Below are 12,256 nucleotides of genomic sequence, written 5' to 3'. Positions count from 1 at the left end.
AAACTGAATTGGTCTGGACCTGATGCTTCTCCACCTTTCATCTGATGGTATGGGATTGAAAGCAATTCAGATTTTTATTTTTATTTTTTTAAAGATGGGTAGCATCTACTTTAGGAGGTTCTGATCAATAATTCTAAATGTCGTTTTGATGACTCTATGCTGACTTTTCAGCTGTACAGTTGCAAAACCATACTAGTGGAGAAGGTAGGAGCCGTAACATTCCTATAAAAATGCAGCATCCTGACTTAAAATGCATTAAAATGCATACATTGCTAAGCTTTTATTTACAGTAAGGCAGTTTTTTTTTAATTAGATGATATGGTGGCACCCAAAAAAATTTAATATATTGTTTATTACTATCAGCTTCTCCATCTCTGTTTAAGTCTCCCACTCTCTCCTGCTCTCTGTGTCTGATGTTTAGTTATTCCTCTGCCTCCTTTAGTGATAACGGTACATGTAATAAATGTACTGTTTTCATTCCACCCCAAGGTCATCACCACCCCGTTTGCGTTTCTAACAGATTTTCCCCACTCACCAACACACCCGCTGAGAACCTGACTCTGGTAATTGTAAGCTCCATAGTCAGAAATGTGGTATTAAAGACACCAGGGACCATAGTTAAATGCCTGCCAGGGGTCAGAACGGACGTCATCAAATCCTACCTGAAACTGCTGGCTAAGGATAAGCGTAATACAGCAAGATTGTTATTCACGCTGGCTGTAATGGCACCTGGTCACAGCAATCAGAGGTCACTAAAATTAGTGTTTCTCCTGTGGAACCAACTCCCATTTTTGGTCCGTCAGGCCGACACCCTGTCTACTTTTAAAACTAGGTTTTAAAAGTTCCTTTTTGACAAAGCTTATAGTTAGAGTGGCTTAGGTTAACCTGAGCTATCTTTATAGTTATGCTTTTATAGGCTTAGGCTGCTGGAGGACATCAGTGTCTATGTTCCTCACTCTGCTGAATTCTCCAATTTGCATTTTTTGTTGTTATGACCGTTCACACTGAGCCTGGTTCTGCTGAAGGTTTTCCTTCATGTTAAAGGGGACTTTTCCTCTCCACTGTCGCTTCATGCTTGCTCAGTATGATGGATTGCTGCAAAGCCATCGACAATGAAGACTGTGGCTCTACACTCTTTCGTGAGGAGTGAATGCTGCTTGTCAAGACTTTGCAATCTACTGGGTTTCCTTAGATAGGAAACTTTTTGACCTATCTGTATAATTTGATTGAATTTGACTTTGTAAAGTGCCTTGAAATGACATGTGTTGTGAATTGGCGCTATACAAATAAACTTAATTGAATTATTTCATTGTTACAGTCAATCGTATTCACTTCAGCAGTGTCCTGCTTAAATTTAAAGGTTAATGTATTTGTTGTCAAACAGTAAATAACCAAAATTAGGTTTAATGATAAGGCTTAAAAAAAATTTATGAACAGCTCAAATATGCGATTATTAATCTGTCTATTTTTACTCCCCCCAACCCCATCCTGCTGTTTCCACATGTGCATGTGTGTAATCTATCTGGTTTTGCTAAGTTTAGCACCTGCACAGCACCTGTCTCTTGGAGTGGGTGGTGATAGATGAGGGTAAATATAAGGGCTTCTTTGGAAAACACAGCATTCTGTACATTTCCACAGAGATTAATAAAGCAGATAAGATATGTTTCCCACAACAGCTATCCAACTCTCCTAGGTGCAATGTTTTGTTTTTTTTTTTCCGAGATTACCATGTTGATATCTCTGTGCAACAAACATGAACCAATATTTTTCTATTGATAAACCTGATAAAGAAAAAGAAAAAAAAAATAGGACAAGAGGATTGGTGCAGATTATCAAAAAGCTTTAGTCATTCCAGCGTGCAATTTCAACAGGTTCAACAAAAAAAATGCTTTCTTTACACCGTGTGTTTATTGCCATCTGTCTGCAATCAACTGCTGCTGCCACAAGGTGGAGGTTAAGAGATCCTTATTATAAGTACCTGGTTTAGGGCACTTGTCCTAATGGGTCACTGCTACACAATTGTCAGCCATAAACAGTACTCTCATAGGGAGAAGCTGTGGACTGAAGTGCATGTACGCACATTTATTTTCAAATGACTAAAGAAACATTTGTGCATTTTATTTCTGAAAGAAAGATGGTTAAAGCAGCTTTTGGAAACAAAACTGCTTACAGCTTTCACATGCCAAGAAAAACAATGCAATGTATAATACGTGAATCAGCCAACAACCTTTTTGTTGATACACTTCTAAACCAGAACTACAGAATTAAGGGTAGGTCAGGCTGTGGTGAGAGCAAGCACGCCAATCAATCTTTATTGACTTCAGCCATGTGAAATACGGTGCCTCCATATTCATGATTCAGCTGAGAGAGAAGCAACTGTACAACTATCAGTTAAATCTATTTCAGTAACTTGTCTTGAATTTTTTTAATATTCTCAAAGGTTTTGATTTATCGGGTGACGCCTGATAGTGTAAACCTTTATTAAAGTGTAATGTCTAAGTGAATGTTAAAGGGGAACTGACAATAGTCTTATTAGGGCTGCCTGATTGTATAAATATAATAGCCAGTAATTTCAATAATAATAGAAATCATAACAGCACAACAAAGGTGTCAAACAGATGGGAAGGTACAGTGCCCAACACAGTTGATAGTTTTAAATAATTCTATTCAGTCACTAAAAGTTCATTAAGAAGTACATGGGCAGGCATGATTTAACCTGTGCCATGTCTTCAAGTCGCTAACTGACAAAACCAGGGGCCCATTTTCATATTAAAGTCAGTTTCTTATTATTATTTCACAGTGTAAAGATCTGTTAAATGTTCTCTGGGTGGGATGTGTTGAAAAAAAAATCTAACATGTTAGCTAACACACAACTATAACACAGCTTGACCCTCATTCGAAATCCCTTTGGAGCCCAATTTCTGTTTCTACTGCAGCCTGTCAAGATATTTGGCCAAAGGCGAGTAATTATGCTAGACTTTAAATTAAAAACCTACTGGGTGCTTGGAGAGCCACGTTGACACTGCTACTTGCTAAACGTGCTCTGATCCAAAACATAAGACCAAGCAAACTTTCCAAAATCTGTAAAAATGCTGTTAAGATCTGCTGTTATAGCCATTAATATCACACACACACACACACACACACACACACACACACACACACACACCTAGTAACGGAGAGCTTGGGGCTCATCTAATGCAGACCATCTTTCTTTGCCAGCTTAAGCCCCTACCCCCAATTCTTCGGTGGTTGCTATGGAAACTATCTTATCCCCACGGTGGCTAAAACATGGAGAAGAATGGAAGCCAGTGATGTGAGAGATACAACCAACACACAGCCCAATGAATTACATTTGAGAACCAAGCTTAAAGCTACATATAGAATAAAAGAGCACTAATGGGAAAATGTGTGGTTAAGACTGGCTGGAAAACATTTAATTGAACCAGATTCATTTAACACACCGTGAGCAGGAGTCCAAGATTACATGGACAGAAAACGAGACCTAGATTGAACAAAGCGCTCCAACAACATGGAACCCTGATGTTTGCATGGGAACTAACAGTAGAGGAACAACTGTATTTTCACTGTGTAGGGCGACAAACAAGTGGCAAGTGGTGGAGTCCTGCTGAATGACAGCTGATTGCACCATCTCTGGCAGCTTATTAAAAATTCAAACAACAAATAAACACACTGGGGGGATGAAGAAACATTTGTCTGTGAATTCAGCTTGTCAATGATGTTGCTGTCTCTGTTAAGGGAAAGCAGATTAAACAAGCATAGCCTACTTGCAAACTGAACCCTAATAGGAATAAACAGCACTACATAGCATGTTAATATGAATATACTGCAAATCAAAGTCACATGACAAAACTATTTACAGTTCTCAAGTTTCCATGGTGATAAATTCATGAGTAAACATTCATAGTTTTTTTTTTTGACTCTCTTACCAATATTTTTGCCAAAACACCATCATCATTGGATTCCAGAGTAACCACAGCCTTGTCAGTCTCTATCTCACACAGGGCATCGCCTGCTGCCACTGCCTCCCCTGTCAAAAAAAACAACACGTCTGAGAACTTTTAAAAGAGCCATTAACGCTCATTTGGCATTCACACAGCCAATTATCTAACATAATTTTCATTATTAAAGGGTTCTGAACTATGCTAGGGTGCACATGAATCACTTGTGCTGTGACTGGAATACATGAATAATAATCATTGGTGGCATTTTCAATTGCTCTTAACAAGACCTTTGCATATACTCAGAACACACTTAAAGCTAATATATATATATATATATATATATATATATATATATATATATATATATATATATACAATGATTTGAATTTGGAATACATAAAGTTGTGTCATAAGAAATAATGTGAGACAGAGAGAGATACAGCAGATCTTAAGAGATTAGATTTCTGCCTAACTTTAAAGAATCATGTCAGGATCCCACAAATTTCATTTGTTTAGGAGTTGGAATATATCAACTGAAAGTGAATGAAGAAAAAAAGACACAGAACAAGTGTTGAAAACGATATAGGCTTTATATTAATTATACAAGATATTTGCATGGTAATTCCACTGGTATTGGGACACCCCTATTTGCTGTAATATTCAGCCTTCCTGGTACTAAAATAAATTCTGGTTCAACAATTAAACCAAATATCCCAAAGGCGGGTCGAACGGACATCCTGTGGTAGACGGTCCAAAAGAGTTCGGTATGAAAACTACAGAACTATAAAATAAAGGGACAAAAAGACCAGGAAGTCTACATCCCTGTCGAAGAAGCCAAAAGTAACAGCCATCACATCTTCATAAAAATACAGCTTGAATTAAATAAATTACTACCGTTTTGTTATTTTTGTTCTACTGACTTCATTTTTATAAAGCTCACCAAAAGTATAAATGGGCAACTTTGACTGCTCTTCCCACTGCAACAACTTCCAGAGCACTTAAATATGGTGCAATCAACAAACAGATTGTTGGTTTGTGAGTAGTCATTGATGCAGAAAAAAATAAATAAAAAATCAGACACATCTGGTCACTTCTCAGTGTGTGAGAAATGAAGAATGGATGGGAATATAGAGAAAAGGGCTGTAACATCTGAGGAGTATTGGGTTTAGAGGCCCCTGATACCAAGCAATGATTGGATTTGTATGAGCCATTAACAACCCATGACCCCTGAGGTTTGGTGTGATGTTCAGTATTAAAGATTTACCATGGAGCTTGGAGCCCCTTTTTTTTTTACCTCTGCTCCACCACAAAGGAGTGGAAATAAAATCTATATATTTCTGGAAAAAAACAAAAAGCAGGTCAGGGAGGTGCTAACACATCACTTACGATGAAACTAAAACCTATAATTATTAAGGTCCTGCTAAAACAAAGTGTTCCATTTAGAATTTATAAAGCTTTACTGTCATCCAAAAACAATTTTAGTCTTTAAAATACATCAAATTCCTTTTTAAATGAATGGGTTCCAGTGAATAACGCTTTCTCCTTCCTTTATTTTGCGTGTACATTGATGTAAACAACCCAGCTGACGCCACAAAAATACATGGCAACAAATCAGAGCAGCCAATCAGAACACAGCACACTGTCCCCAGATGAGTAAGAGCAAGGCTAAGGCTGATGGCCAGGAAGAGTTACTAAGCAGAGAAAAGCAGCAAGTCCTCTGACTCCTTGAGCCACTTAAGATACTTCTCCACTGGTTAGGCTTCAACCAAACAAGTCATTGATTGGTTCTGCTTATAACCTTTAATCATGGGAAATAGAAATGCAGAGCTTTTGACTTTGCTTAAAAAAAATTTACTGAAATAAAACCTCATAAAAGGTGTGTATCAAAAGAAATAAATTTATATTTTTCTTACAAAAAAATAACTAATTTTTTCCCCCCCACAAAAAATTAAGGAACTATGAAACTATGTGCTCCTTTTACCTTCCTTCTTCAGCCATTTGACTATGTTCCCTTCCTCCATGGTGGGGGAGAGAGCGGGCATTTGCACTTTGAGGGGACCGACATCTAGAGGACAGAAAGAAGACAACACACTTTTTATTAAGACACTAGCAATGAAAAGGATCAACGAGTAAGAGCATAAAATCAAAAAGAGCAACTTGGGTGACAAAATAAATGGAGTATTTAGCCTACAGGCAGAACATCTGGGCTGTAACCCAGTAGGTCAACACATCTAGCTCACAGCTGCAGAGCAGAGGAAAAGAGATAGTTCTACCGTCAAAGACTGGCAGTTGCAGCAGGTCACGTCTATGGTTTAACAATGGACCTGAATACAGCTGCATCACAACAAAGAGGCTTTAGTCCTTTTTCAGTTTCTTTTAGATGGCGACTGCTACCAACAACAGTCACCCAGCTCCCCAGAGGTCAACTGGCTGTCAGTATTGTAATGGACAGAAGAGGTCTCACTTTTATCTTGTCTGTTTTCTGTTCTTGACCTTGTTTGCCCTCAGCCAGACATTCTTCCAAAGATTTTTCCGTTTGTAAAACACACCTGGGAAAAGGTGGATGTTTGGAGAACAGTGGCTGTAAGCACAGAGGCACAAAGGTGTACCTTTTGCAGCGGTCCCTCAAACATCCATAACAAATGACGAAGGTATGGCATATTTCCTACATATAAACTACATCTATTCATTAGTGCCAACCCTGGATGTGAACGCAAAATAAAGTGTTGAACGTTGCATTGACAGCATTACCTTTTCATCACTTTCATGTTTTTTTTTTAACCGTGCAACACACTCTTTGACTATGGAATAATAACAATAATAATAATAATAACAACAACAACAACTAACATTGTGTTACCGAAACTCCTTTTTCAATATTAATACCATATCAGTTATATTATGATTAAAGCTCAATTTTATGCAGCCCTACACATCACAACCACTGTTAATAGAAATACAAAAGCAAATAGGATATGATTATAAGAACACTCTAGTGATACAGCGGTGTCATATCTCAGTTTACTGACTTTTCCCTCTTTTTTTAAGGTGATTTAGTAAATTCTAATAAAAGTAAACAAAGAGCTTTCTTACAGAACTTGCTGCACTATCAACTCAAATACTATACAAGTCCTGAACAAATTAACAGTTCACAGAAAAGCAGAGATCTAGTGCCATCTGCTGGATGGCAGCGGTGCAACATGTGTTTATTTGTTGATCTTTAATCTATCACACACAACCTCCATAAATAAAGAGATTAGAAAAACATGGATTAGAAAAACTAATCCATGCATTTATTTTTAGTCGAATTGATTACTGCAACTGTGTTTTCACAGGTAAAAAGTGGATCAGACAGCTGCAGCTGATCCAGAACGCTGCTGCACGCGTCCTCACTAAGACTAAGAAAGTAGAGCACATAACCCCAGTTCTAAAGTCCTTACACTGGCTCCCTGTATCTCAGAGAATAGACTTTAAAATACTTCTGTTAGTTTATAAATCCCTGAATGGCTTAGCACCTAAATACATCACAGACTTGTTATCAGTGTATAAACCCTCCAGACCACTGAGGTCTTCTGGCTCCAGCCTTCTCTGCATACCTAGAACCAGAACTAAACAAGGAGAAGCAGCATTTAGTTCCTACGCTCCACTTATCTGAAACACACTTCCAGAAAACTGCAAAAGTGCAGAAAACCTGAGTTCTTTTAAATCAAGATTAAAAACACATTTGTCTAGGATTGCTTTTGACTGTTCTAGTTAAACTGTTCTACCGAAACAGCATTAGTTAAACTTTTTTAGCCCAACTGTTCATTAATGTTCTATTTTGTTTCTACATTTTATTCCTACTTGCTTATATTCTGTTTTATTTTCCTGTATTTTAATCATGTAAAGCACTTTGCAGTGTCTTTGGAATTCTACCTTGCTTTGCAAATTAAATCTTCATGTTAGACATCTTGATGTCACAAAAAGAAGGTTCTGATTAAATTAAGAGCAGAAATGATAGCAGCCCTTATTGCACTCACCGCAAAAAGATTATTATTATTTTTTATTCGCTGACAATTATTCTTGTGATAGGTTTAAAACAAGTACTTTGCCATTTTTCCCATTGTTTTTAAACTTGAGAAAAAGCTCATTTGACAAGTATTTTATTTATTTGTCCCAAACTGTTTTTTTTTTTTTTTATTTCCTTAGCTTTTCCTCCCTGTCGGCTGACTGTCAAACTGAAATCAGTCTTTTATACCTTTACCCTTGCGTAAATGAAGCTAATCACTTGCAATAACAGTAACACATCTATTAATGTCTAAGGATGTCAAGCTAGCAACCTTAATATAAAAAAAGCCTTAGATAATAAAAAGGCGTTGTGCCAATATCTCAGTTGTGTTGCGTTTTTGTGATCCTGACCCATGATTTCTCTCTAAATTGTATTGTTTACAATACAGTTTAACTCTTACTTTATGTTCAAGGACGTTAAGTAACAGCGTCCCCAACTGATAAAGTGACACTAAAGAAGTGTTTCTTTATGTGTGTCATATCTTCCCATTTGCAAGTAATGACACTGAAGCCTTTTTCAAGTATTAAATGAAAAAGACATGCAGATACAGATACAAAAATAGCTGAAATTATTCAGCAGAATATTAACTTACGACAGCTATTTGTCGTAAGTTAATCAACTTACGACAAAGTTACTATCAACTTCACAATATTGCCTTTTAATATGACAGAACAGTTGAAATTATCCGAAACATAGCTGACTGTTGGAAAAGCCAAATGACGCTAGCAGCAAATGTCATCTTGGAAAGGACGAAAGCTAACCGTACGTTTACCGTTCAACACTCACCCAGCACCCATGGCGACTGAAAGAAACCCCTCACACGGTCCTGACACGGCTGTCTGAGCCACGAACATTTGTTAAACCGAGACAGCCTGAGACCAAATAAAACTCCCTGACGACCCAGCTGCAAGGAGGCCGCCATGTTGTCGTCCTCCGACAGGGAGAGGAGTCCATCCAAATGCCTGACAAGAAACCAACAAGATTTGAGGACGACCCAAATTAATGATAAATGGACGTTTAGAAACGTATGAAGAAAAAATTAACGCGTAATGTTATTGAATGAGGTGGGGTGAACAATATTTTATTGTGAAATAAATTAGAAACTTAAATAAGCCTTTACGAGAAGGCAATGTGAGCCTTCTTGTCTGTGGGTTGGCCCCACTGGCCGCCATCTTGCTACTCCCTACTCTCACAGAACCCCATGGGATTTGGTTGCAACAACAAGCAGTTTTCTGGCTGTGTGAAAACGTTTCAGAGGTAATTTTACAGTCATTGGATGTACTAACACTATCAACTACTAGGAAATTAGGTGCTGAAATATTTTACATGTTATTCATATTAAATATATATATATATATATGTATATATAAGTATGTGTATATGTATGTATGTATATTATATACATATATGTAAATATGTTTTTGTATATTGTTATATATATATATATATATATATATATATATATATATATATATATATATATATATATATATATATATATATATATATATAAAATGCAAAATATTTCAGCACAGGACTTTCTCAGTACTTGATAGTTTTAGAACATAACAAAACTATATGGCATTTGACATTTTAAAAGTTTTAAGCCCCCCCTAAACATGAGAAAATCCTCGTTATTCGATGCTGTAGCGCACATATTCCCTAGTTACTGGAGGAAAATAGGGAGTACCAATATGGCGGCTGGTGGCTTCAAAACGACTCATTCTAACAGCGGGCTTCAGTACTTCAGTGTATAATAGAGCTCAGTGGTTGGCTCTCCTTGGGTCCATAATAGTTTCGCTTCTTAAAAAAACTTAATCAAGGTAATGACGTCCCGCCCGCCGTTTAGTGAGCACCATAGACATTATATAAGAGTAGACCCCGCATTGACTGTCGCGGGGCAGGATTACGGCCGCCATCTTGGAGCGGTCGACCTGCTACCCTATCCTGTTGTTTCAAGCTGAGCAGACAAATGATGGTTCAGCACTGTGCGGCGTATTTTTGTTTGAATCGACGTCAGGGCTCAGGGGCGGATTTACCATTAGGCGAAACTAGATAGTTGCCTAGGGCCCCCATGTTCCTGAGGCCCCCCTAAAACTCCTTTTACGTGTATGGTTACTGCAGCTACGACTTATCTGTGCACATTAATTACGTTTTTGAATAAAATCCTTTTGCTAAAATGCCATCAGAATGCTTATAATATTAAGTGTCTCTCCCCCCCTCTACAGTCTCCACTACATTGGATCAGTCCATTTGCTGCGCATGGGCAGAAAGGTCCAAACAGACGGAAATTAGATTTATTTCAATTATTCAGAAGTTATTCAGATAGTAACATTTACGGTATAGTATTTCAATATCTAAAAGTAACACATTTATATAATAGAATTCAATTCCTGAGAGTCATTCTGGTCCACACACAATGCATCTATCTGTTGTTTGCCAACTGCCAAAAAAATTTCAAAGAAGAAGAAGAAGTAAACCATTTGAAACAAACAGCTCAAGGAGAAGAGAAGAAGAGAGAAAATTAAATAAAAGAAAGAAAGGAAGAAATAGATAAGAAGCTACCCTAGAGATGCTTAGAAAGAAGAGAAAGAAGAAGGAAGTTTCGAATTTTGTTTGTATTAGCTACAAACGATTAGAAATCAATTATTTAGGTGTGTTTTTTTTCTCTTGGTGTTCTTTCTAAAATTCCCCTCAGGTTTTACAGGTAGTCCTGGCAGGTGTTTTAGTCCTTCATTTAAGTTATACGTTCAAAAAACATACGGAAGTTATTATCAACTTCTCACTCTCCATTACAGCATTGTATTAAGATTGCTTTAATGTGTGTTATTGTGTACAGCTGTGGATATTAAGGGTCGAGTAATTTATAAACAAGCTAATTTACTGTTCGGTAGCTTAAGAAATTGTCATATTATTAGCATCACTAGTCTTTCCTGTGACAAACCTTTTTTTTGTTTTGTTATAATTCATTTTCCGTCTGAAAAGACAGAAAATTAGTCTTTTAAAGAGTTCTGGTTTAAGATGTCATCCCTTCAAAATAAAGACTTATTCAGTTTATCACAAATGTTAAAATTAAATCGTCATTTTAATGTTAACATATTGTTAACCACTCAAGGTTTCCACTGAGCATGAAGGTGTTAAAATATGTAGCCAGCATATAAAAGGTTTAGTAGTAGAGTAGAAATTGCAGTATGTTCCTCTGAGTTACAGTGACGTACACAAAATTGAAGTTGCATAAAATCCTCAAATTTCTACTTTAGCAATTGAGTAAATATACATTTAACCACTGGGTAAAAGCCTTATACTGTGTTTTCTGTGTTTGTTTTTTTAAAATGAGACAGGGATGGGCTGTGACAGAGAGAGTTCCAAAATTATCCAGCCAGGCTTTTATAATGATTTTGTTCTACCAGACTGAGAGAGAACAGCATCATCCACTTTGATGGTAGCAGTCAGCACAGTGGACTACCTGAAGATGACCCAGCTCTGGCCAATCAGCTGTCTGACCATCCACGCTGCTCAATAGTACTGAGAGAACCGCTCCAGGTGAAGGACAGGATCTTTCCAACAAATGGAGACGGGTGTGGATTTACTTCCAGCTATTATTTCATTCAAATGAAAAATGGAGAACAGATAAGCAGATCATGGCTTGTCTACTAGAAAAAGGGGAAAAAGAAATGATTGCGTATTTATTGGGGTCGGTTTATTGTCAGATTTCATCCACTTTCACTATAAGAGGGACCTTGTACTGTGAAACGCGGAGTCCAACGGTGAAGCTGGGAGCTTTTGGTTTTGTGAAGGTTGTCTGTAAGGAAGTAAAAAAGAAAACATCTTAGGAAGTTTAGGATTTTTAGCTCTTTCTAGAACATAAAATGTTACTTACCTCTGCATAGCTTGCCCCTGGACCCGGTGTTTGTGCAGCTTTTTCGGGAGGGAAATTACGAGCTTTCATAGTTACCCGTGGTCACTATGGTAGGCCTGTAGCGTACCATCAAAAGTTGATAGGGCAGACATTCGAATGAGACGTCGCCGCCACAAGGGGCCAGCGATCGGCTCGAGGTTATCTAGAGTCACCAAAGCGGCCGGGTTGCCCCTGCGAAGGGGCGGCCCCGCGTGGGATATGGATCTGATGAATGCACGCATCCCCAGAGGGTCAGCACTCGTTTGCATGTATTAGTTCTAGAATTTCCACAGTTATCCAAGTAATGGTGGAGCAACCATAATTGATTTAATGAGCCATTCGCAG

General features: G+C 37.6%; 1 protein-coding gene across 1 annotated transcript in view; it reads right to left on the bottom strand.

Annotated features, from left to right (window-relative positions):
- Positions 1-11,535, bottom strand: part of pdhx (pyruvate dehydrogenase complex component X) — a 30,219-nt gene extending 18,684 nt beyond the window's left edge. Inside the window, exons 1-4 of the mRNA XM_012853277.3 lie at positions 11,480-11,535; positions 8,800-8,975; positions 5,947-6,030; positions 3,951-4,051 (exon numbers count right to left, since the gene is read on the bottom strand). Of these exons, the coding sequence (XP_012708731.3) occupies positions 3,951-4,051; positions 5,947-6,030; positions 8,800-8,975; positions 11,480-11,520 (402 nt within the window). The 5' untranslated portion in view covers positions 11,521-11,535. The remainder of the gene's footprint in view (positions 1-3,950; positions 4,052-5,946; positions 6,031-8,799; positions 8,976-11,479) is intronic.
- Between the last annotated feature and the right edge of the window lie 721 nt (positions 11,536-12,256).

Source organism: Fundulus heteroclitus, chromosome 2 (genome assembly GCF_011125445.2).
Source record: "Fundulus heteroclitus isolate FHET01 chromosome 2, MU-UCD_Fhet_4.1, whole genome shotgun sequence".
NCBI classification, from domain to species: domain Eukaryota; kingdom Metazoa; phylum Chordata; class Actinopteri; order Cyprinodontiformes; family Fundulidae; genus Fundulus; species Fundulus heteroclitus.
The sequence above is the reverse complement of the archived record's forward strand: the minus strand, read 5'-3'. Positions and strand labels throughout refer to the sequence as shown.